Below are 26,453 nucleotides of genomic sequence, written 5' to 3'. Positions count from 1 at the left end.
AGGGGATCAAAAGTTTTACATAAGAACATATAGAAAAAATATTTCTTCTCAAGAACAGAAAAGCTATGTTTAGTCATATTGATATGGAAGCATCCTCAGGAAGTGTAGATTCAAGTTTGTTCAAATGATGACCCCTTAGATAGGGAGATGCCACAATGGGGGATCAAATTTTTACAAAAGAATATATGGGAATATTTTTTAAAATCTTCTCAAGTACAACAAAGCCATTTGTGATATTGATATGGAAGCATCATCAGGTAGTTTAAAATTCAAGCCCCCCCCCCCCCCTCCCATAATCTTTTCAATACTCACTCGGAACTGATTTGTGCTTTTGCTTAGCCAATGTGCTCAGGTGATGTGGCCCATGGGCCTCTTGTTTAATTATTTAAATAACATTTACAGTAATTTGATTTTGGACCTGTTTTAAATACTAATTGAAAATGCCCATTTCCCATGTACATGTATGTGCTAGGTCTTTATGTTTCCTAAAATGTGTTTGCTTTCTGAAAATGACTAGCATCATGATGCAGGATATAAATTGAATCATGATATTTCTTGAAAATTATTGTTATCTTAAATTATTGTCAATATATAGACATCTTCTGTTCTGAGAAATGTCCCAAGTAGAACCATACACAGTAACACTTGTATTTATTCCACTTCTATTATATCCACTTCTTGCAAGAACTGGTTTCCTGTTTTTCAGATGAAATCCTACATGTGAAGTGTTGACCTACAAATCAAAACTTGTGAAAGTCATTTCAAATTAGGTTTCAAATCCTAATCAAGGCTCAATCTATAAGACCAATGACTGTGTAGTAATTAATATTTTAAAAAAAAAAAAAAGGAATTCATAAGTTATGCCAATGACACACAGGTCATGCCCTTATTGTGAACTTTCAGAACCAAGACCGCGAGTGTATACTTAAAGCTTGACAACAGACACGAAGTCTATATCAATTTTATGAAAAGGCAAAAATAGGACAATTATTAGCTCATAATTGAATTTAAAAATGGTCACATGGATGCTGACAGGAAAATTCTTCTCGACAAATTATGCTTCAATGTACCAAAAAAAGACAAGAAAGAAAATCATGTACCAGTGGTACTCAAGCACATTTCAATTCATCCTCAAAAAATTTCCTGAATACATGCTAATTTATTTATTGAATCTTTTTTGGGAAAAGCAGTATTACATAATATATATGACAATAGAAATTCATATTTGTTGAAATTGAAATTCTTAGAAAATTTAACAGTACAATTATCTATTAGCTGTTTGAAGTTGATTTAGTATGTAGAGATAAACTCAGTATTTTCATTTGACTATCAACTCTTTTTATTACTGCACATTAATTTATATAGTGCCTTATATAATTATAAAATTACTTGAATTTTAAAAGTAAATCACACACAGTAATGCAACAAAATGAGTAAAAATAAACATGGTTGCATATGACTGATTGACTATTATTGTTTAACGCCGAGTCGGCAATATTTCAGCCATATTTCGGCGATGCAATTGCATATGAGAATGAATACAAAATCTAAAAACAAAAAATGAGAACAACTAAGGTTTTAAAATGAATCTTGCACAGTTTTAAATAACTACCGGTAAATATAAGACAACCTACAATTTGCAATAAACAAACACAAAAATTATGTGTACCGTAATTTTTAAAAGAATAATGCAAAAACAACCTCACCCCTCCCTCAAACTTTGTAAGGTATACATACATGTACATATTGAACTGTTAGGCATGCATTAATTTGCATTTGAAGCATAATTATATATACCTTCAAGAATCGACAATTACATACATGTATTAAAGATATACATGTATCACAGAAAATACATATAACTGGATGTTTATTAAATGCCAACAATCAGTTAAGAGCTAGAGCTTAATTGTGTAATGTCCAAAAAAAAAAAATCATTAAAGATATTGTGTCAGTGATACATATGTAATAATATTTTCTATTCAATAATTCTCTTTCATTCATAGACCACCATGGAGGAAATGAGGAGAAAAAACAATTTAGTCAAAAGAAGCTTTTTATAAGTGATTTAAATGGTAAGCCAAGTATTGGTAAGGGGAGTATTTTGAACTATTATACTTTCATGTAAATATTTTTTTTAAAAGTGGGTCAAACTCTAAGGTCAAGGTCAAAAGGTCAAAAATATTTACACCCATGGAAAGGTCTTGTCAAAATGAATACACTTGTGAAATATGAAAGCCCTAGCACCAATTATTCAAAAGTTTTGACCAAAGTTAAAGTTGGGTAATTTTTTGCAAAAGTAGGTCAAACTCCAAGGTCAAGGTCAAGAGGTCAAATATGTTGGTACCCAAAGGAAGGTCTCACAAGGAATACACATGTGAAATGTGAAAGCAATAGCTCCAACCATGCAATCAAAAGTTATGAGCAAGCCCTTGTTAAAGTTTTTGCAGACAGACAGACAGGATGACAGGGCAAAAACTATATACCCCCCAATCTTTGATACAGGGGCATAAAAAATAGAACCTCATACTTAGTACAAAAGAATAGATTATGACCAGAGTGTTTAATTTCTTTATTTTGCATGGTCTAGGTCATTTGAATATTCAGTAAGTTCTGAAATCTGCTGACCTATTATGATTTGTTCTTGTCTGTTGTCATGTGGATGCATGTGAATTTTTTCCATTTTCAGCTTCTTCACAAGAACCACTGAAACAATTTCAATCAAACATGCCACTAAGATAAATCCTCTATTGAAAGGGATTCATGCAATCTTATTTAAATGAAGGGCAGAACCCTCTTTTAAGGGGATGTAATTAGGAAAATTAAGCAAAAAATTAGGCTGGAGTTTTAAAAAGTTTCTTCTCAAGAACACTTAGCCAGAATATTTGAAACTTTTATGAAAGTTTATCTTGACATAGTGAAGATTTAATTAAGTTTGTTCAAAGCATGGCCCCCAGAGGTAGGGTGAAGCCACAGAAGGGGATCAGAGTTTACATGAAAATGTATAGAAAGAAATCTTTTAAAAGAAATATTTTAAAATTTTCTTTTCAAGAGCAGCAACACACTGATTAGTCATATTTGGAAATATGCAAACATTCTAATTTAGAGAAGATTCAAGTTTTTTCAAGTTATGGTCCACAGGGATGAAATGGGGCCACAATAAGGGATTTAACTTTTGCATGAATATATATTCATGTGAGAAAAATGTTTAAAAATCTTCTCAAGAACATTTTATAGTCACATTTATATGCAAACGTTTAAAAATTCATGAAGTATTTTCTCAAGAACAGCAGGATCATAGGTCATATATTAATATACAAGCATTGTTACAACACGAAATAAAATAACAACGCAAAATGGAATTATTTGGGATCAATATATTTTCGTTATGCAATTTTTGCATGAAAATCAACACAGAATGTAATAAAGCAAAATGTAATAACAGACTTTTTAGCTCACCTGAGCTGAAAGCTCAAGTGAGCTTTTCTGATCACCTGTTGTCCGTCATCTGTCTAGCTGTCCGTCCGTCTGTAAACTTTTCACATTTTCAACTTCTTCTCAAGAACCACAAGGCCAATTTTAACCAAACTTGGTACAAAGTATCCTTGGGTGAAGGGGAGTGTAAATTGTTAAAATAAAGGGCCAAGTCCCCTTAAAAGGGGAGATAATCAAGAAAAGACAAAAATAGGGTGGGGTCACTAAAAAATCTTCTTCTCAAGAACCACTGGGCCAGAAAAGCTGAAACTTATATGGAAGCATCCTGGGGTAGTGTAGATTATAAATTGTTCAAATCATGACCCCCGGAGGTAGGGCGGGACACAATAGGGAATCCAAGTTTTACATTGAAATATATAAGAAAAGTCTTTAAAAATCTTCTTTTTCAAGAACCACTGGACCAATAAAGCTGAAACTTATTTGGAAGCATCCTGAGGTAGTGTAGATTCTAAATTGTTCAAATCATGACCCCTGGGGGTAGGGCGGGGCCACAATAGGTATATTAAAGGGGGGGAAATCTGGAAAAGAACAGCATGGCCAAAGTTACTCAGGTGAGCGATGTGGCCCATGGGCCTCTTGTTAGGATAATTACATTTTGCGTTATTACATTTTGCATCAAGATTAACACAGAATGAAATAATATACTTTTTGATTATTACATTTAAAAATTTTTTGCATTGAGGGCAACACAAAATGTAATAAAATAAAAATGAAACAACACAAAACATAATAAGTTTTTTGTATTGTATTCAACACAAAACATCATAAAATTGATTTGTACATATCTTTAATATTATGAAATATGAATAGGTATTGTGCTGAAGTGGATGAGTTGGTTAGGAGTATGAAATGTTTTCAAGGTCCTTTATATAATTTTCCTTTGATTATGCATAAATAAAGCTTTATCTCATAGAATATTGAGTTTTGGTTTCTTGGTATTTTTTTGCATTGCATGCTCCTATCATAAAAGTTGTATATTCACTGAATACTAGTGGTACTGAATGCAAAGATGATATTGAATTGGTGGAATTTAATCAATGATACAATTGGCGAATTAAATACTAGTTACTCAAATATACTTAAACACAAGAAATGGCATGTCCTTTTGTATTTAAAAAAAAAAAAAATAATTGTCATGTCTGAAAGCCATGAAATCGGCACATTATTCTGGATCCCTTGAAATGGAACTTGCATTATTTCGTAGATCAGGTAACAGCTAATAATAAAGAAATATATAATCATTGGTGTGAAAATTCTTCTCAACCTAACTGACCAAAAAGTGTGTTTTTGCAATGTTGCATTTTGCTTAATATTGACACAAAATATAATAAAAAAATATAAAAATTAAAAAAAAATATCTTATTACATTTTGCATTATTAGATTTTGCATTGACATCAACGCAAAACATAATAATGCAAAATGTAATATTCCCAAAAGTTTCTCATTACATTTTGCATTATTACATTATGTGTTGATTTAGATGCAAAATGTAATAATGCAAAATATAATAATCCCCGTTTACTACATTTTGCGTTGTTATTACATTTCGCTTTGTAACAAAGCATCCTATTAAGAAATTTCATGCAATCCTCGAAATTTGACCCCACAAAAATAAGTGATTTTACAGTATATAGATTCATTTAGATTTGGGAATTAAACCATATGATAGCTAGAATACAATTTTATAATAACAAGAAATTTAATTTCCTTTCAATCTGAAAACATTTCAGGTTTTTGTGACTAATCCCAATTAGTCATTTTTTTTTGTCTTATATTCAGTGTTTGACCCATTTTGATTTTAGTTTTTCAGTGCATTGGTTTGTACAGCTATACATATATAAGTAATTCCATGATTATTTTTTTATTGTCAGTATTCGGAAGTTTTATTTCCTTTCCAGCTAACAGACCAGATCTAGATCATATCTGCATGTGCAGACTTGGAGGAAGTAAAAATTGAAGTAACAATCTTGTTGCACTGGAATAATGATGATGGGACATTTTGTTCATATGATGGGATTTTCTCTGATTCTGAGTCCAAATATGTATTTTACTGCTTTTGGCTTTTTCTTTGATAGTCCTGCTGGGGGTAAGTAAATTAATGGTTTAATAGATTATTTAAATATCTTTTATTTTTGCATGGACATCTAAGTCACTCAGATGACCTTATGCTATGATCCGTTTTTGTCCATCATTGTGAAATCTATTTTAATTCAAAAATAATGTATCAATGTGAAAAAGATGTTTTGAATTTTAGTTTACATCTAATTAACTTTAATTTTTGTTAATTTTGGAAATGTTAGCTTTTTGAAATAGAAGACGTATAGTAAAAACTTGTCTAATCCAGACACCACGTACTGGTTCCAAAGAAATTGGCTGGATTAGACAACATTAACATCCCATATTAGTCAACATTTTAAAACCTGCAGTTGAATTTACTGAAAGAGACTTTAAGTTAACATCATAATAGGCAAGATTTCAGAATATTCAGCATCTGGATTAAACAAGTTTTACTGTATCTACAGAGTATAGGAAAAAAAAAATATAAATTTTTTTTGGATTATATTTTAGCATGCATAAATAGAGTGTATTCAATGTTTTGTAGTTGAATAAAGAACTTATTTCCCAAGTAGAACAGGATGTTTTGATAGTTTTCAATTGTGTAAAACATCTGTTTTGTAAAATATATTCCATATGTACATAAACAACTATAAAACATTAAATTTTCTGTTTATTACATTGCCTTTAATTTTCCTTTTGCCCCTTTCTTTGCTGCCTCGGAAAATAGTTTCCTCCCTCAGGGAACCATAAATTTGCTATTTCCCTCATACCTATTCCATAACTTAGAGTGTATTATAGACCTGGATATTGGTTGAGAATCCCAGGATGGGACTAAAACAAAGTTTGTGACATCAAAATAAAATCATTATGTAACGTCCATTATTTCACCTCCCCATCCATGTTATGGTGTTTGAATGCCAAACTGGTTTCAGTACATTTTATAAGGAAAATGCAGATGGCATGTAAATATTATATCCTTGACAGACCTTAAAAGGAGACTCATGCGTATGATAAATTCCTTAATAAACTGATGCATGCATATATCTATAAACATCAATTCACTAAAAGTTTCTTTTTTTGCTATAGAAATTACTCCAATAAATCCTAGGGTATTGGTGAATCAGAATTTGGAGATGAACTGTACTGTGTTTGAAGATTCAGGTCTGAATGCTTCCTTTCTGGACTGGGTTATTTATAATGGTACAAGCGCATCTCCAGATACAGTATTTATTAATGAAGAAAGAACATTGACATTCCGAAAAAAAATCGCAAGTATTGAGGAAGAAGGGAGTTACTTGTGCAGGAGAACTGACAAGTCTGAACCCAGTATTGTGAAGACAGTTTATTTGACTATTGAGTGTAAGTCAATTATGTTAATGAGAAATTGATAACATGTATTTCAGAAGTGTGGAAAATTTGGTGAAAGAAAGAGGGAAGATATAGGTCAAAAAATGCAGCGCTTCTAAATCTGTATACATGTAGTTGGAAATATTTCCAAAAGCTAAGAATTTTCCAAATTCAATGATATATAATTTATATGTGTGACCCCAAAGGTTACTTAGTAAAATCACATTGAATACTGCACCCTTTAATAGCAGAATGTCAAAATTTTACGGAACAATCAAATGCGACATCATAGAAATTGCACATCCTCCACCGATAATCACATCTACCAGTAATCATTACTTGTCTTCTTTTTTTTCGATGTTAACATACATATTGCAGGTAAATGATTCAGTTGTGGAATGCTGCTCAAATTATTAAGTAGTTTATCTTCTACCTATTCAATGAATAGCAAAAACAAGATGTGTTTGTGAAACACTTAGATGCTCCCATATGGCAACTTATAGTGAAGGTTAAACTGAACGCAAAAGAAACGCAACATCCTATTTTAGGGGGAAATATTATATGTAGGATATCACTATGTATCTAAAAAGTAAGGACATCAACTTTGTAAATATTGGTAATTTAATGGTAGAATGATTTTCATACTATCACTGGAAGTTAAGTTTGAGTCTGCTTAACAAAAATCAAAAATTGCATGTTTAACAAAACATTTGGCAATAATATGGGGTTTTAAAGGTTTGTATCTGTTCATCGTAAGTAATGCAGCAATATTTCGAAAAATAAATTCTCCTTTCTTTTCCGTAAGCAATGCCAAGGCTTCCTGAAAATGACTTAAATACGCCTTTCCATTCCTCTACCTGGAAAATCTCAAAATAAAGGTGATGGAGAGTTACAGATGCAAATATGCACTAAATCACTCCTCAACAGGCTCTTATGTATCATAAGCATAGATGACAGTTCTTGGACAGGAAGACCAAGGGTTACTACACCGTGCTAGGCTAGAGAAAATTCGACCTCATCATTTGATTGATTGATTGTATGTTGTTTTACGTCCCATTCGAGAATTTTTCACTCATATAGAGACGTCACCATATACCGGTGAAGGGCTTCAAATTTTGACCTTTACTCGGCTCTCAGGGCCATTGAGCAGTAAGGGATCTTTATCGTGCCAACGCCTACCATGACACGGGGCCTCAGTTTTTAAGGTCTCATCTGAAGGACCCGCAACTTTCACTTCAAAGTGCCAAGCACCTGGTGAAGGAACAGTTGCTACCCATTCTTTATGTGTCAGTCCCGGCCGAGATTCGAACTCATGACCTCCTGATCACGGAGCAAGCACTCTACCGACTGAGCTACCATGAAAAACAGGCATTTAAAATGGCAAAGAATATTTCTTTCGCTCAGATCTTGAGATTGATGAACTCATTGCATCGTAGAAATCAAGATGCAATTGTTGTGCATGACAGGCTTGCACGCTGTAATTGAATGGCCGGGTTGGGAGGGTGTTTTAACAGTTGTGTGTTACTTTTAAAGTTAAAAGATAACCATTTAACATTTTTATCAAATCTCTGATGTTTTGGAATCGAGTTTGACCTTACTGTATTCATTTTTGAAAATCATTAGATAAAATATTCAAATATTTGTAGATAACTGCTTGTTGCGTTTCTTTTGCGTTTCAGTATATGTTGGTACCCAAAATAAGGTCTTGTCTCAAGGAATATACTTGTGAAATATGAAAGCCCTAGCAGCAATTATTAAAAAGATTAGCTGCAGAACTGTAGCTCTCTGGTTGAGAAAATTTGGAGAGATAAACCAAAGAGCTACAGATCCAAGCATTGTAAAAACCTTCGATTTACACCGCCGATTTTTGTAGCTCACTTCAGGTATTATTTCTTGTATTTTATGCATCCCAACACTATACAAATGTGGTATCCGATAATAAATTATATATATTTACTCCCATTCCTGACACTTTGTTTACCTTTCAACGATTCCAAACAGCCGTAGTCTTGGCAGTATCAGTTTTTAAAAGAAATGCATTCCAAGCTCCATGTTAGTGTACATGTAATTATAAAAATAACATGCCCGATTGGTTTAATTAATTTTTTTTTTTAAGTAAGGTCTTGTCTCAAAGAATATACATGTGAAATATGAAAGCCCTAGCAGCAACCACTGAAAAGATATGGAAAAGGTTAAAGTTTTCAAAAGCGAGTCAAACATCAAGGTCACTGTCAAAATTAATGGTGCTCAAGGAAAGGCCTTCTCAGAAGATATACACATGTGAAATATGAAAGCTCAAGCACCAACCATTCAAAGGTTATGGCCAAGGTTAAGTTTTCCAAAAGTAGGTCAAACTCCAAGGTCAATGCCAAAGAGTCAATTTTCTTGGTATCCAAAGGAAGGTCTTGTCACTAGGATTACATATGTGAAGTATGAAGGCCCTAGCGCCAACTGTTCAAAAGTTATGGCCAAGGTTAAAGTTAGGTAAAATTTTTCAAAACTGGGTCAAACTCCAAGGTCAAGGTCAAATATGATAGTACCCAAAGAAAGGTCTTGTCTCAAGGAATACACATGTGAAATATGAAAGTCTTAACTCCAACCATTCAAAATTTATGGGTAAGGTTAAAGTTTTTGCGGACAAACAGACAGACAACTAGACAGACTGGGCAAAAACTATTAGCTCTCGAATCTTCAATTATGTGGGCATAAAAATTAGAAATTTTATGTGTACAGACTATTGAGCTTGAAGATAAGATTCCTTAACTATGGCCCCCTATTTTTGGTTGAAAAAGCAGTGTAAAGTATAACTAGTGAAGGTTAGCAATGTAAGATTGCAGATTGGCCTTTCTTTTTTTCCTTTTTAACAACTTTGTCTTCGGACAACATTCCACCCCAAACCCAATCTTGCCTTCACAAACTTACTGCACATATATTTTGAAGTAAATTTGCAAAGTAAATTATTGATTAATTGATTGTATGTTGACAAGTTTGGGACTACTTTTGTATTTAAGACGATTATTGTATGTATTAAGGTCTTGAAACATTTTTTTTATCAGTCAGACGGTGTCTCGGATTTACAAATCATCTTTAGGTTGAAAAATGACATAAAAATGAATAATGTAAGAGAGGAAATGAGAAACCCTGAAACAGTGGTCGTCATTCCTGGCAGATTAGACCACAGGCACTTGTGGAGAGAGACCCCTCCCCCCCCCCTTTCCTGCATATTCAACCCCAAAAGCTTCTTGGACTCTAATTTTTTTTACCCCAAAATTATACTTATTTATCATATACACCATATGAAAAATCAGGAAAAAACCCTCAAAAGAATCATTCACACAAAAATACCCCACTATACTTAATAAGATGTATACTGAGGTATTTTTGTGTGGAACAATTTTTATGCCCCTGTAGCGAAGATTCGGGAGTATATAGTTTTTGCCCTGTCCGTCCGTCTGTCTAGCTGTCTGTCTGTCTGTTTGTCTGCTAAAACTTTAACACTGCCCATAACTCTTGATTAGTTGGAGCTATGGCTTTCATATTTCACATGTGTATTCCTTGTGACAAGACCTTTCTTTCGATACCATGATATTTGACCTTTACCTTGGAGTTTGACCTAGTTTTACAAAATTTTACCCAACATTAACCTTAGCCATAACTTTAGAACAGTTGGATCCAGGGCTTTCATACTTTACCTATGTAATCCTTATGACAAGACCTTCCTTTGGATACCAAGAACTTTGACCTTTTGACCTTGACCTTGGAGTTTGACCTACTTTTGTAAAACTTTAACCTTGGCCGTAACTTTTGAATGGTTGGTGCTTGGGCTTTCATATTTCACATGTGTATATCTTCTGAGAAGGCCTTTCCTTGAGCACCATTAATTTTGACAGTGACCTTGATGTTTGACTCGCTTTTGAAAACTTTAACCTTTTCCATATCTTTTCAGTGGTTGCTGCTAGGGCTTTCATATTTCACATGTATATTCTTTGAGACAAGACCTTACTTTGGGTACCAACATAGATAAAGTTTAATCTTCGCTATAAGTTGCCATATGGGGGTATCAGTGTTTCACAAACACATCTTATTTACAAAGAAACAATGTACATTTTGTTATGAGAATTTCAATTATACCCAGATTTTCTGATCTTGACCTTTCTTACTAACTTGCACTTTTCTTATTTTTGCAAATGAACTGTAGTACACAGTGTAAATGTCCTGCTTTGATGTTTCTTGTTTTGTTTTTTTTCAGATGAAGCTGTGAGGAATGTAACAAACTTTACTTGTATATTGAATGAAGAGAAAAAAGAGTTTCACTGTAGATGGGAACTTGGACTATACAACCACCCTGCTTATCTCAATATCTCAATTATAATGTAAGTCATTCAAATTCTGTTGAATAGCAAAGTGAAGTATTGCTTCTTTATGTTGTTTATTCGTATTATCTTATTATAATTTCAGCTGTTAAGAGTTTATTATAATAATAATGTAGTTGAACTTCGGTATCTTGAACACCGATATCTCAAATGCAATGTATATGTCAAAGGGATTTATAATTCCCAACCACTTATTCTTTAAGTATTTTACCCTATATAGCTCAAATCGCCGGATTTCTCAAAGTTCTTTCTTGGTCCCATTGAGTTCGAGATAACAAGGTTTGACGGTATATAAAAGATACTGTAGTGATTATTATCAGAAAATGGCCTTTAAGCCATTTTTCGTAGCATAATAGTGTAGACTGTGACATCATAGGTAAGAGGTTGTTAGATTGAAAATTTGTAAACATGGTCATGGATTTTATCAACAATTCAGAGAAAGTCTAGCTGTTTTTATCAGTGTCGGAATTGTTTATTCATTCTCACTGTACATGTATATTGGGTGTATCTTCTTTAACAATTTTTATGCAAGGAAGGAAAATAATTCTTGCTGTGAACTTAATTATAAACACTTGAAAAATACACTTTTTATGCCCCACCATGAATATGGCTGGGGCATTTAGTGTTTGTCATCTCATCTTTTGTCCTTCCACCCTTTTGTCTTTAAATCTTTCTGTCACACTTTGTGTTTAGCTGAATTTCAAAGAACTGTTTAAGATATTTAAACCCTAGGAAACTAAGTTTCAGGGTACATGGGAATCACCTTGTACATCTGCCTAGCTGTCCGTCATTTCTGGGCCATAACTTTGTAATGGAGAAAGATTGGAAGTTCCCATACTTTACACAAGAATTGCTTACATGTATAACCTGAGGTTTGTCTTAATCTTGATTCAAGGTCATTCAAACAAGTTCAAGGTCACTGGTTGGAAAAGTGTAAAATTTGTGTCAGGTCTATAACTTTGTAATGGAGAAACATTGGAAATTTATACCTAATACAAAGATTGCTAATGACCTGAAGGTGTGTCCTGGCCTTGATCCAAGGTTATTTACTCAAGTTCAAGGTCACTTAGAAAAATTCCTGTCATGAACATATTTTGCAATGGTGTAACATTGGAAGCTAATAACACCAAAAATGTATGACTTGTTGGTGTGTCATGACCTTGACCCAATTTCATGGTCATTGACAGAAAAGCGTATTATACATGTCAGATCCACAACTCTCTAATAGAACATTGGAGTTTGACTGTTTGATACTTAACACAAGATTGCCAATAACCCAAGAGTGTGTCTAAATTTTTTGGCAATTTCAAGGTCAGTGGCAGAAAATGTGTAAAGTTTATGTCCACTTCAAACCTAATGGAACAACATTAGAGGTTCCTATTTTACATGAATAATATTACTTATTTTAATTTTGTAGTTTAGGCTACATTGACTGTGAATATAGGCTTTGGTAGCTTAGTGATTAGAGCACCTAACTAGTGATACAGGGTCCCAGGTTTGATTCCTGATCCAGTCATATGTTTTCTTCATTCATCCTCTCCTACTACACTTATGTCACAAATATTTGTCATGACCTTGACCCAAGGTCATTGGTGAGTTCAAAGGAGACTTGCAGAGAAAATATAGAATTTGTATCCAGTTCATAATATTGTAATGGATAAATATTGGAAATTGATACTTCAGCAAAGATTATGGACAAGTTGAGGATATTCATAACCATGACCAAAGTTATTTGGCAAGTTCAATGTCAGTGGCAGAAAAAGTATAAAATCCATGTCAGGTCCACAAATTTCTAGTGGAGAAACATTGGAAGTTCATAATATACACAAATGTTACTAATCTTACTAGAGGATGTGTCATTTTAACTTGTTGATTTCATTTAGGTCTCCTGACAATGGTTCAAGTGTTCTACCTTGTCCAGAGAAATTTACCGGTAAATACCAGCAGAACTGTTCATGGGCAGAAAAAGATGGTTTTACTAATGCTGCCATCTTCTCGATGTCCAAGATTGTCATCCTTAATGTAACAAACATGGAATTTAATGTAGTGAAATCTTTCCGGATGGAATATATAACAGAGGATATAAGTAAGTTTTAATCTGGTTTTGAACATTGACTCTTAGCATACTTGATTCTGATAAATCGGATGTGCCCAGCTAAACTGATGATGACCAGTGGCACACTTGATTGTGAGCAAGTATTGCATTTGCATCCTCAGGGTTCTCTACAAGGGGTTTTACCTTGACAGCCAGCCATGGTTAAATATATGTGCACCATGGTTAAACAAGCTGTGCCATGGTCAAAATCAGTGGCCTCCATGATTAAATTTCTATTGCATTTCAGTATTGACACCTACTTTTGACTTGTCTAATGAGTAGATAATTGTGTTTATTCTACAACTGGCATGCACCTCTCTTGTGAGAGAAAGTGGATTGTGCTAAACAAACAAGTCCGTTGTTGATCAGCGATTTTACCATGAAGCATGATGATTGAGAGTCAATCAGATGGTGATCAATATCATGAGAGTTAATTTTTCTGTACACATGTAATTAGAGAGGGATTCCAACATGTTCACTATATAATAAATGATTTACAAAAAATAAGAATAGCACAGTTAAACATAACGATGTCAAAAATTGACAAGCATCCAAGTCAAGTTTCTGCAGCCAGGAAGAATTCAACCCTTTCAAAATTTTTCTATTCTGGCCTTGTATTTAATCAATTCCTGTAGGTCTGTTTTTAAATATTATTTTTATATCTTTCTGGTAAAATGTACATGAACGTTTACCAAGTCTAAGTTTTAGAGTTACATGGACCTCCCATTCCTATGAAACATCGCGTGGCGCTATTTTTAGACTGGGTCACGTGGAGAAATAACAGTGGAGGGAAATTGGCAAAAAATGCAGTGTAGAGGGGGAAAAACAGAACGGAGAAAGCAAAATTAAAGTTGTATCAAATTTATGCCCCTGTTTATATGAATTTTTGATACTTATACTATATATACCATCAGTAAGTTTTCAAAGACCATATGCAGTTATAAAAGCTTAGGTCAATGTTTGTTTGTCTGTATGTCGGTAAATTTTTTTTTTTCAAAATACGGCTCCTTCATCAGTTTTGGTTTTATTTGAATAAAATTTGTCATACAATAGACAACATCAATTCTGTAACTATATCAGTTTTTGAATGAAATTTGACGTGCATTGTTCCATGGTTACTTATTTGAAATAAAAAAAAATTATGAAATTCTTTTATAATGCCCCTACAGTTTTGGTTCAACTTTAATAAAACTTAGTATATTTATAAAATAAGTTATTTTTGTTTGTTTTGTTGTTTATTTTTCTGACCTTTTTCTTTTTTTTTGTTTGTTAATACAACTTTTTAGTTGCAATGATTATGTTTTGTGAAATCAAACATTGATTAATGAAGCTTAGAAAGTCTAACACACCCTAGTGCTTTCGATCACATTTCAGCAGATTCCTCCATGGTTAAATTTTCAAATGTGGAGAACCCTGATCATGTTGGGTGAGCTGATTGAACTTCAAAAATTTAATTGGCTCAGGCAGCTTCAACATGGCATTCTTGAAGTTAGTGGTATCGAAAGTGGATTATTGAAAGACATGAAGCTTTTGATCTTGGTATGCTGGTTTAGTGAGCATGATTGTAAAATGAAATATATTGAGATAATGAACAGTATTCAGGCTTAAAAGTCCATCAAACAATACAAAATAGGAGCAGAGCAAACATGGACCTCCAAACATCAGAGGTGGGATCAGGTGCCATGGAGGAGTGAACATCCCCTGCCCACTGGTCACAACCGCTGTGTGCTCCTTGTCATGATCGGGAAATAATGGAAAAATCCGTCGACAATTCAGTGTGTAAATAATGGCCTAACAATTAGTATCAAAAACATCAGTCAGCATTTGACTCAATGATAAATTGTATTTGCTGACAAGGTCATTGTATCGACCATAGAACTTACGAAATGATGACTTTAAATGAGACAGCTGATATTCTTGTTTCATCAACTTGTTTGTCAATAATTTACCTCATTTTAGAAATTGTACATACATAGAGCATGCTCTTGCGTATCGAATCAACTGAGAGATATATACCCCGTATGCGGGTGATGAAGGTATATTACTGCATAAGTAAGGGAAGTTGACGATTGAAAAGTTAAAGTCATCACGTTTTTCATAAAGCTTGGTTGCTAGATTACCATTAACGTCTTTTTCAAGTAAAATATCCAAATATGAAACAGATGTGTCAGACTTTGTGGTATCTTTTATCTCAAGCTCACCAGGATATATCGTATCGTCATAAGAATGGAAATAGTCATTGTTAATTGGCAATACGTCATCGATATATCTAAATGTCGAGTTGAAGGCCACAGCAAGTGTTTTCTTCTTTTCACGTACAAGATTTTGGACAAATTCTGCTTCATATGAATACAAAAAAGGTCTGCTAACAACAGGGCGCAGTTGGTACCCATGGGAATTCCAATAGATTGTTGGAAGACCTGGTCTCCAAAAACCACATAGATATTGTCAATCAGAAACTCAAGCATCTTTTTAATGTCAACTTCAGAGTACTTGTGTGTACAATCAGAATGTTTTTTATAAAAATGTTTTTGCAAATGACCAGTGACAAGGTAAGTAAATTTACGAGTTCCATTTTTATTGAAAAAGCAGCTGTCAATGATATCAGAAAGCCTGGACTTTAATTTATCATGGGGAATGGTTGTGTATAAAGTTGAAAAGTCGTAAGTTTTTAAGCTGTTGACTTTGGTAAAATCTTGTGATTTCAAATTTTCCAAAAGTTCCTTGCAATTTTTAAGTATCCATATCTGATTTACACCACTTCTCAAACATATTGTTGCACAGTACTCTTGAAGTTTCTCCTTCACTACAGTACTGTTAATATCTTAGTGAAGAGTAAAGAAAGAGGTTTGGTTGAACATTTACTGGAACCCGCTATGTATTGAGAGGATTTTTATGAAGTTTCAGAATCCAATATAAATATGGTAATTCAAATTCATTTTGGTTGTTTTGAATAATAAAAATATTCAAAACTGACATATGATTTTGAAGAATTTCTTCCTTAGAAAGGGAACTATGAGTATAAATTGGATTACCACTTGTAGAATTAAATCCAAGTTCCTCTAAAATACATTTAATATAATGAGCCTTACAGACAAAGACAATGTTGTTACCTGCTTTGTCAGCAGGGACCAGTACGTACTGATCATGTAATCTATCTAATTCTTTTTTCACTTCTGGATTATTGTCTTTTTCTATGCTAGATATTGCTTTATGATAGAAATACAATTACTGTACATTAGTCATTCTAAAAATGTAGCAAAACACATTTTTATCAGAATTAAGTATGCTATCTGATACCATTCTGATCTGGTTCAAATTCAAAACTGTACGCCTTGGAGTAAGCTGTCAAATTCTAAGGTTAATTAGCAAAAATTTGAGTATGTATATATACTTCTTGAAGTATGTACTCCAAATTTTAGAGCATATACTCAAACTTATTTTCATTGCGCAAGTGACCTTTAAAAACTCTTCTGCAATGACGACACCCATATATTTACATTTGTAATAGTTTGCAGCAGTATTCCAATGGTTAAAATGGTAAGTTAATACACTTTTTAACACTTATTTATATTTTTCTTAAGAATTCTTAGGAAATTACTTATGATTTCTGCAAAAAGTAAAGAGTTGTATTGGTTTACTATCTCTGCTTGAGATAATTTGCACTATGAACTATTGTCTGAACATAGTGTATAGCAGATTATATTTTGCTTAAAAATGATAAAACTAGCAGAGAATGACAATGATAAGCTCCTTTCCTCTTAAAAGATTTTTGAAAAGAAAGACAGGAAAAAAATGGTCTTCAGATGGGGAGACAATGCTCATATCCGCTGTTCTAGTTAGAGAGGATGTCCTGTTTTGAGATTTTAAGGGTTCTGGGGGGAAATTGGGACAGGTTAAATGGAGGAAGGGTTGGGAGGAAGTAGCAGTTGTTTTGAATGTTTAAGGAAATTATTTTCATGTGGAACAAGTGTTAAATTTAAAAATTAATTTGTTAAGAATGCAGAAGTGTTTTGTATCTATAAATTAATATTGTGTTAGAGTTCGGCAGAATTAAACAGATTAAGATTATTTATTTTTAATTGTAGGAGAAAATAAACCTGCACCAAAGAAAAACCCTTTTCAAATAAATCTTGTACTTCAAATACACTATTTATGTGTTGCATATAACAATCTAACCACAGACCATGAGAGATTCTTTTTATCATATGTTTTACACGTATAGCTATTTCATGTTTTACACATACCGATTAGTATATGTAAATCCACAATATTTGACTTGATCAAATTCATACAGAAACCCTTGTGACTTCACAGCCATGGATACATAATTATATGAAAACAGTATTCTATGAGCTACAGTCAAACCTCTTTATCTCAAATTCAATGGGACTGAGAAAAAACTGAGATATTCGAGGGTTCAAGATATCCATTAAGGGTAAAATACTTCAGAAATATGTGGTAAGCACTTCCCAATCATTTTGACATGTCCATGATATTTTTAGTGAGACGCAATTTAGCGATTTGTCCTTAAAATTCAGTATTTAATTTTAGTGGGAAATAATTTTAGTGATTTTATGGTGCATAAAAAGATTGCGGTGACCTCTTATGCAGAATAAATTGTTAGCAATATTTTATTTTAGTGATCTCAACATCCTTGCTAAAAATGTCAAAATTGAGTCCTTGCTAAAATTTCTGCTTACACGTTATTAGCATGTAAATAAATTAGGGAACAAGAAACAGCACAAAATGCACTAATATATGATTGCCATTAAAATTATTTATTAACAGTACATAAAACACTTTTTTCAATTTTATTTTGTAGAGAAACCTTTGCCTACAGAATACATTAATGCTTCATCCCTGGGTTCTTGTGGATGTGCCAATGTGTCATGGGAGACAATTCCAGGAGAGGTCAAGACATCTTCTGAAGTCAGCCTGATGTCACAATGGAACAGTACCCCTCTGGTATAAATAACTAAAGAAAAAAAATTGAGTTTTCTTGGATGTTTCTGGATAGCTTCAGAGGTTGAGAATTGTTGATTTGAAATGTAAAAGTCTAAGTATTAGGCCCCCTTCCCATATCATCTCAATATTTCTTTTCTGGAAAGGAATACAGTAAAGTTGATAATTCAGCTTTTTTCTCATATCTATTCAAGCTTCTTTGGGGTAATTAATGACTCTCCTTTGGGGGTAATTACGAGTAATGACTCTCCGGATTGATGGTCAGTTTGTGAAGTGTTAATAACGTTTTTAAGAACCCCATGCTGTTACGACTGTCCTGTAATTCTTTAATTATATTAAATACCGTATAACGGGTATTTTCTGCGGTTGTCCAATTTTTGCGGAATTTTGCGGATAGGACAAATCCGCAAAAATTACAATCGCAAAATATTTTTCAATATTTCTTCAGATATATATTTTATACATGCAAGTATGATAAGTTGTGCGTATGTCACAGGATTCTCATTAACGCAAGAAGCTGCGTACTGGACGCAGCAAAATTATTTGGGACGCAAGGTTCTTAAAAACGATGCGTCCGCAAACTCATGAGTGGACACGTCCTCGTTAGCGAGAATATTCGGGTGTCATCGAAAGTCGAAGATTTTAGATGTCACTCAGGATTTGCCAAAACATATTGAATCAAAACGTTCCTGTAAATAATATCAATTTAATAATTTTATACAAAAGATCTTTTCTTGTACCTATTTCTTCATTTTATACGGATATGCATGTAGGCCTACATGTAAATGACTAAAAGAGATTTCGCAATTATTCGTCCAAACTCCGATAGCTGCAAACAACACATATTAGCTTTTCTTTCTTTCTTTAACACTTTTTTCAATCTTGTGTTTTATCTTATCATTGTTGAACACTGTGAAAATTGGTATGTCTATCTGATGCCGCTATCTATTAAATTATATTATATTAGACAATCTTATAAATGAAGTGAAAGATCAGACATATAGTTTTAATGGTGTGTTCCCATTTTGCACACATTTGATAAGTAGGTATTATGGAACAATATCATCAATCAAATATGTTTGATAGCAGTTATAGTCTGATCTCCATCTGGGATTTACCTGGAAATACCTGCATTTTACCAATGCATTATGATATATATTTAAAAGAATAACAAATACATAACTAATTACTATGTATTATGTAACAAAATACAATAACAAATATCAATACCTGAAATTTAAATGTGTGCAAAACGGGAACAAACCGTTTTAATTATGGTGACAATGCAGAATGAACTTGTGTGAAATTGCTCGGAAAATTATCAATGTCTGATTTTACAGGCATGCATGTTTCATGTTTTTCTTAATTTTTCTTGTCTATTGAAACTGAAATAAAATATATGTACATGTAGTTTCCTGACCAAGTTAAACAGAATGTATCCAGCTTCTAACGTTTTTTAGGCTTCCTGTATATAAGTACAGACTCTGAGGTACTTGAAAAAAATGTCCAAAAATGTGTATTTTGATATGATTAACTGACTAATCCGTCGGAACGTCTTGCGGTTAACCGATTAGCAATTCTGTATTTGATTGCCATCCCTAATAAATAGTGCATGTTTTTGAGGGTAACAGTTGAAATTGACACCCCAAGGAAAACCATTGTCAACCAATGCGTCAACAATGGTTTTCCTTGGGTTGTCAATTTCAACTGTTACCCTCAACAACATGCACTATTTATTTCATTATACTGAATGTCTTATTGATTAAGGATGTCACCAAAAAAAAATTTGGAGATTGCTGTTAAGTTCATGCTAGAAAACATTTATCGCTTGTCATTTGTTGTTTTCAATTTTCAATCAAGCTGAATCTTATTGGGAGTTGAACTATGTTCAATCTCCCTTGGTCATCACGGGCTTTCTAAGCGCAGTAATTTGTATTGATTATATAGTGGCCGTCTGTGGGGCTTCTGTGTCGACCAATTTACTCCTGTGATATTCAATGTAAACTTGCATAAACGTCTGCCATAAAATAGTCCATTTCAATTTTCTGAATTTATCTAATTTTGATAAATGATATGAAACTAAATCAATTGAATTTCATTTAACTTAATTTGAATACTATATTTTGATTAAATTAAAATTGATTTATACAGAACTAAAAAAATGTTGAAAATTGTCGTCACGAACCTCCTTTGCAGCACATACAGCGGCACCTATAAACAATGAGAGGGAAATTAACGACAACTCTGTACAAGTGACTATATGACTGCGCGAAACCTCTTTGCATTGACTGACACGTGGTAAACATTATTTCACAATCAATGTAATACCTATTTTTAGCCATAAATATTCGAAGTTTTCAACAATATTTATTTGGTAATACAATAAACATCAAAAGAATAAAAAAAAATTACATTGATTTGGATATAAATGAACAATTGTTCGTTTAATATTGAATCCTAACACGTTTAACATCGAAGAGGAAGAAAATCGGAGAGAAGGTGATTAACGTACACAGAAAGGTGAAACTTTAAGATAAATTACTAAATTAAGCTTTTTGAGTTTTCAAGTTGTTTTCATGTGGCATAAAATTTATAAGCATTTCACATATGAAATTCTTGATAAAATAAGTCGGAACAGCCAGGTCTGACATTCGAACTACATGTACGTATGTAAATTTTAAGTGAGAAAAACAACAAATTATAACCGTTTATGTTAGATCATATAACAAGCTGAAACTTTTTTTATTGTTATTTTTCAAACTTCCAAACAATTAATAGTCATGTGATGAAGGAAATAAACCATGGCAAAATCTTGCAAATATTTCACCTATGCTTCTAAGTATATTAGGACAGATACAAATGTAAAGTCTATACAACTGTAAATGAATTTACTGTGCAGTGATTTTCGGAGCAGAGATGTCAAAATTTTTGAATCACTGTCAGACATTAGGTCTGACAAAGTCAAATGATCTGTTAGACTGGACAAAGTTTTGTCAGACCAGATACATGCGCTGAATCGCTGATAAAGGGAAAAAATAGTAGCACTAAAATAAGATGCCTTTTAAGTTTTATGATATTCGATCTCACAAAAAGTCCTATCTTATGATACAGAGTCTCTAATCAGAGACATGCTTTAACAATTTTGATCGACAATCGTCACCATATACGTACGATTTCAGTGTTTTGTGGTCCTTACCTAGGCACAGCGTTTTAGAAAATTGCATCACGTTCAATGTTTTAAACGGTCTTTTGGACCAGTGTTTTCTTGTACGTTATCGGTCCAGAAAATTCCTTACTGACCTTGCCGACAAGATTGAGTGTTTTTGATAACTCTGCAGATAAGAATTACTTATAAAGAAAGAAGTAAATGTGTGACAATTTCAGATGTCATTAATTTTTAATCCTTAATTTCATGAATTTATCAGCATTCAGTGGGTCACGTGTACAACACTAGTACTGAACTTGAAAAATGAGTGTTACATTAATTAATGCATTTCAAATGTCTGCATATAAAAGTGTATTGCAGTAGTACGTTATTATTAAAAAATGTCTCATTTGATTTTATTAATAAAAACAATTAAAATGAATGAATGCATGCGTGTGCGGACACAATGGCTTATTAAGACCAGTGATCGATATGCGAGAAAGATCGATCCTCATAATTACAACAGTTTTATTTCTTGCAGTAGCTCGTTAAACTACATCTGATTTTTTAAAAAAAATCAAAACAGATTCAAGTCGATCGTTTTAATTCATTGAAAGTTTGAAAAACTTGTCCAGCTCAGCTACATGTATATAGTATACCTGAAATTCAATTACACTGAAATTTGTATCAAATCAAAATCACAAATAGTAAATTTCACTCACGTCGCACAGTTGTTCAAAATCGTTTGCTCTAGAGATTCAAAGTAAGGTGTTAAACATTACGTCGTGGGTTCGAATCCCACTGCGGTATGCATTTAGAAACGGACCCTTCGAATGAGACCGTATAAACCGAGATCCCGTTTCGCAGTAGGTGCTGGCACCCCCCCCCCCAAAAAAAAAAAAAATCCCTCACTGCTCAATGGTTCTGAGTGTCCTGTATAGGTAAAAATTTGCAGCCCTAGCCTCCATTGGCAAGTGGTAGTGTCTCTTTATGAGAAAAATTCTCGAAGAGATGTAAAACAAAGAAACAAAAGGCAAAGTATTCAGAGATACTTACTTCTATATAGAAATTTCTTGACATGAAATTAAAAATTATGGGATTTAAAAAAATACATAATGATTGAGTTATAAAGATAAAAACATTTTGATAGAAAAATTAAATACAAAAATTCTATAAAAATTAATTATTGTGTCCGAAAAGAACCAGTTATACCCAAAAGATAATATCAAGTACTTGTTCCAATCAGAGGAAGAAAAAAATGACAATTTTGTGTCTGGTGATGGTAACATTGAAAATAAAAAGTGCCAGTTGGTTGTTGGCACCAGGGATCAGGCCCGTAGGAAGCAATTTCAGTTTGGGGGGGCACAGCCATACATTTTCAGTCGAGGGGGCACTATCTACTACCAAAAATTTCTTGACAAGCAAAAAAAAAAAAAAAAAAGGTCATCAGACGTTATTATTGAGGGGGCACAGACATATAGTATCTATGTTTTCTATAGTAATATATATATATCGGCAAAATTATTGGGGAGGCACGGCCCCCCCGCCCCCCCCCCCCCCCCCCCCCCCGGTTCCTACGGCCATGGGGATCTTGTACATATTCAGAAGAGAGTAGGGAGGGCGTTGTGCTTCAAATGCTTTCATAGGTATTTTAAATAAATTATCAATGTTCGAAATATTAAAGAAAGGAGCCCAGAAGATAAAGATTTTATTTTCAGAAATTTGGATGAGCTGTATCAGCATGTCCATTAATATTTTACATCCAAATGACTTAAAAAGTTTCGTTTGTTTTGAGGAAACTTTGCTGCAATAGAACCATTAGAATGCAAACCATTCAAAGTTGTGTTGATTCAGTTGGCTTAACAAATTAAGACCGCGGAATATTAACTTACGTCATCTCCATCTGTTACCGTCAAAATGTTAAACGATAAACAATGAAATGTGTGGTACAATTTGACACGGACGTCCGAGAAAACATTGGATTGAATTTCCAGTTTGAAATTCATTTTCAATCTACCTCAGCTACACAAGAACGTACGGTGTTACTGATTGACCAAGAAGACAAATAATTTCAATTTTGGAATAGTTTGAAATTTATATAAATCAGAATTTTCTGTCCAGTGTATTTAAAGAAATATAAACGGACAAATATTTGATTTCTGTTTGGTATGTGAATGTGTATGCTGGGAGGGAGGGGGCTGAACGATCTTGGAATAAATATGAAAATTTTCTTTTAAATTGACAACCCCTCCCTGGTTTTGTTTGTCAAACAGTTTTCAGTGAAGACAAAACTAAAAAAAAAAGCTTTTGTCATCCTAGAAATAGATATATTCTATCATGTGGAGGCATGATCTGACTCAACAATTTTTGACCCCCCTTCTAGAATCAAATGGCCGTCCCCTGAAAAAGTAATCTCTGTCTTCTTTTACTTTTACGTATCCTTAAAATTATATGCTAAAGTACTCACATAAATATGAATGTCAAACAACATGTATTTGGGAATTGAAATTATTTGTCTTTCGGATCATACATTCACACTTTAGGTTTAGAAACAGCTCAGTTGGATTGAAAATGAATTTCAAACTAGAATTTCAATCCAATGTTTTCTCGGACGTCCGTCTTGAATTGTACCTGCTCATTTCATTGTCTCTCATTAAACATTCTGATTGTAACAGATGGAAATTTAAATGACGTAAGCTGCATATTTCTAATCTGCCAGTTAATGTTCTGCACTCTTATATTATATGGATACTATGTGAGAATTGGCTAAAAATTAATTTGGTATATTTAATGAATTAAGTAAATTGGGATTTAAGTTGAATGTATTTGTACAGGGAAAAAATCCTCATAATTGCAAGACATTGTTATTAATATTGTGTAGATTTAGAGACCCCTCAGGGTTTGATATCGCCATATTAATTTATGCTGACACATTTTTTTTCATGACAGGCACGTAGCATTGAAGAGGGGGAGGGGTCTGCCCCCCCTTTTTTCCAAACATGAAATTTATAGAAACTTAATATTGTAAATGTTCATTGAAAGTCCGTCCCCCTACTGTTCGTTGCAGAATATTCAAATAGGGGTGATGTAGTAGTGTATGAGTAAAATTTGATACTGAAAGAAGTTTGAAACCTATCCCCACACCCAAAAAATAGAATTTTCGAGCCCCCCCCCTTTTCAAAAACGATGCTACGTCCCTGCATGGGAATATTAAGTGGTAAAAGTTTTGAAAATCTGAATAAGAACAACACGGTTAAAGTCATTAAAGTTACTCAGGTGAGTATTGTGGCCCATGATCTTCGTTATTCAAATGTTTTTGAAATTATTTCTTATGTTTGATGTTGTATCTCTAGCAAATCTGCAATAGTTGGTTTGTATCTAAAGCATAAAAAAATGTTCCGACACTATAGCTCCTTTACTTCCTGTTAAATCTTTCACATTACAATGTTCAACTCCCATGAGTACTTTCAGTACTTTGATATTTTTTCTTTGAATGAGGAATAAAAGAAACATTGGACAGAAAACGTCATCAATGCATGCAGGGCATTCATGAAAAAGTTTTCTGTTCAAGTTGTCCTTGATTATACTAATCATACTGTAACATGTTAATCTTTTAATTGCCCTAGTGAAGCAAATTGACCTGGAGAAAAGGTCAGTTGATATTAAAGATGAAAAGGTCAAAGATCAAGGTCATTTGCTTTGTTTAGTCATGACAATTTGATCATCCGGTCTCATACTTCAAACAGAGATGCTGTGACCTAGCTGTATTATCTGTTCAGTGTGAATTATTATACCCCCGCTCTGAAGGAGAGGGGGGTATACTGTTTTACCCATATGTGTCTGTCTGTCTGTGTATCTGTCTGTCCGTAACAAATTTTTCGTCACAGTTTTCTCAGCAACTCTCGCAGATGCTTGAAATTTTAGCACATTCTTTGTTTAGGCTTGCCATATGGTGGGATTCATTTTTGTACGAATCTGATGTCAACTTCCTGTTTATCCATGCATCTGTCTGTACCATACATAACAAATTTTGGTCGCAGTTTTCTCAGCAACTATTGACTGCAGATGCTTGAAATTTTAGTACATTCTTTGTTTAGGCATGCCATATGGTGGGATTCATTTTTGTACGAATCCGATTTCAACTTCCTGTTTATACGTGCGTCTGTCCATACCATACACAACAAATTCTGGTCGCAGTTTTCTCAGCAACTACTGATTGCAGATGCTTGAAATTTAGCACATTCTTTGTTTAGGCATGCCATATGGTGGAATCCATTTTTGTATGAATCCGAAGTCAACTTCCTGTTCATCTGTGCGTCTGTCCGTACCATACATAACAGATTTTGGTCACAGTTTTCTCAGCAACTACTGATTGCAGATGCTTGAAATTTTAGCACATTCTTTGTTAAGGCATGCCATATGGTGGGATTCATTTTTGTATGAATCTGATGTCAACTTCTTGTTCATCCTTGTGTATGTCCATAACTGAAATTGTGTACATTCACATCAAAGCGGGGGTATTACTAGTGAGCATTGGCTCACAGACTTCTTGTTTTGTCACTTAAGATGGGATACTCCATCTTGTTTTCATACTATTTCTGAGATGATCCAGTATTCTGCACAGAAATTAGTCCCTCTTCACATTTAATAAATACATATGCACTTCAAAAGTCAGAAAAAGTTCTTCATTTATCAATGCAACTTTTACTTCTTATATTTAGATTCATAATGTTGATGTCAACAAGAGCCTTATTGTGTGTAATCTGATTCCTGCAACAACATACACAGTTGAAGTGAAGATTAAACCTTTAAGAGGATTATACTATAGTGATCCCAAACAGAACAACTTCGATACATGTGAAACAGGTATTAAATAAGAACCAAATAGGTCATATAAAGAACCATTAAAGTTTTGAATAGCACTTTCTAAAAAAAAATTATTCAGTGAAGGAAATACCTACTAAAAAACTTGTG

At 33.3% G+C, this 26,453-nt stretch overlaps 1 protein-coding gene across 1 annotated transcript in view; it reads left to right on the top strand.

Annotated features, from left to right (window-relative positions):
- The window catches only part of LOC133190238 (uncharacterized), a 68,587-nt gene that overhangs the window by 15,992 nt on the left and 26,142 nt on the right, over positions 1 to 26,453 (top strand). The window contains exons 2-8 of the mRNA XM_061325749.1: positions 2,007 to 2,075; positions 5,395 to 5,582; positions 6,641 to 6,913; positions 11,151 to 11,274; positions 13,158 to 13,360; positions 18,195 to 18,337; positions 26,201 to 26,345. Of these exons, the coding sequence (XP_061181733.1) occupies positions 5,480 to 5,582; positions 6,641 to 6,913; positions 11,151 to 11,274; positions 13,158 to 13,360; positions 18,195 to 18,337; positions 26,201 to 26,345 (991 nt within the window). The 5' untranslated portion in view covers positions 2,007 to 2,075; positions 5,395 to 5,479. The remainder of the gene's footprint in view (positions 1 to 2,006; positions 2,076 to 5,394; positions 5,583 to 6,640; positions 6,914 to 11,150; positions 11,275 to 13,157; positions 13,361 to 18,194; positions 18,338 to 26,200; positions 26,346 to 26,453) is intronic.

Source organism: Saccostrea echinata, unplaced genomic scaffold (assembly GCF_033153115.1).
Source record: "Saccostrea echinata isolate AGI-Se365-2 ecotype Australia unplaced genomic scaffold, CSIRO_AGI_Sech_v1 ptg000022l, whole genome shotgun sequence".
Taxonomy (NCBI): Eukaryota; Metazoa; Mollusca; class Bivalvia; order Ostreida; family Ostreidae; genus Saccostrea; species Saccostrea echinata.
The sequence above is the reverse complement of the archived record's forward strand: the minus strand, read 5'-3'. Positions and strand labels throughout refer to the sequence as shown.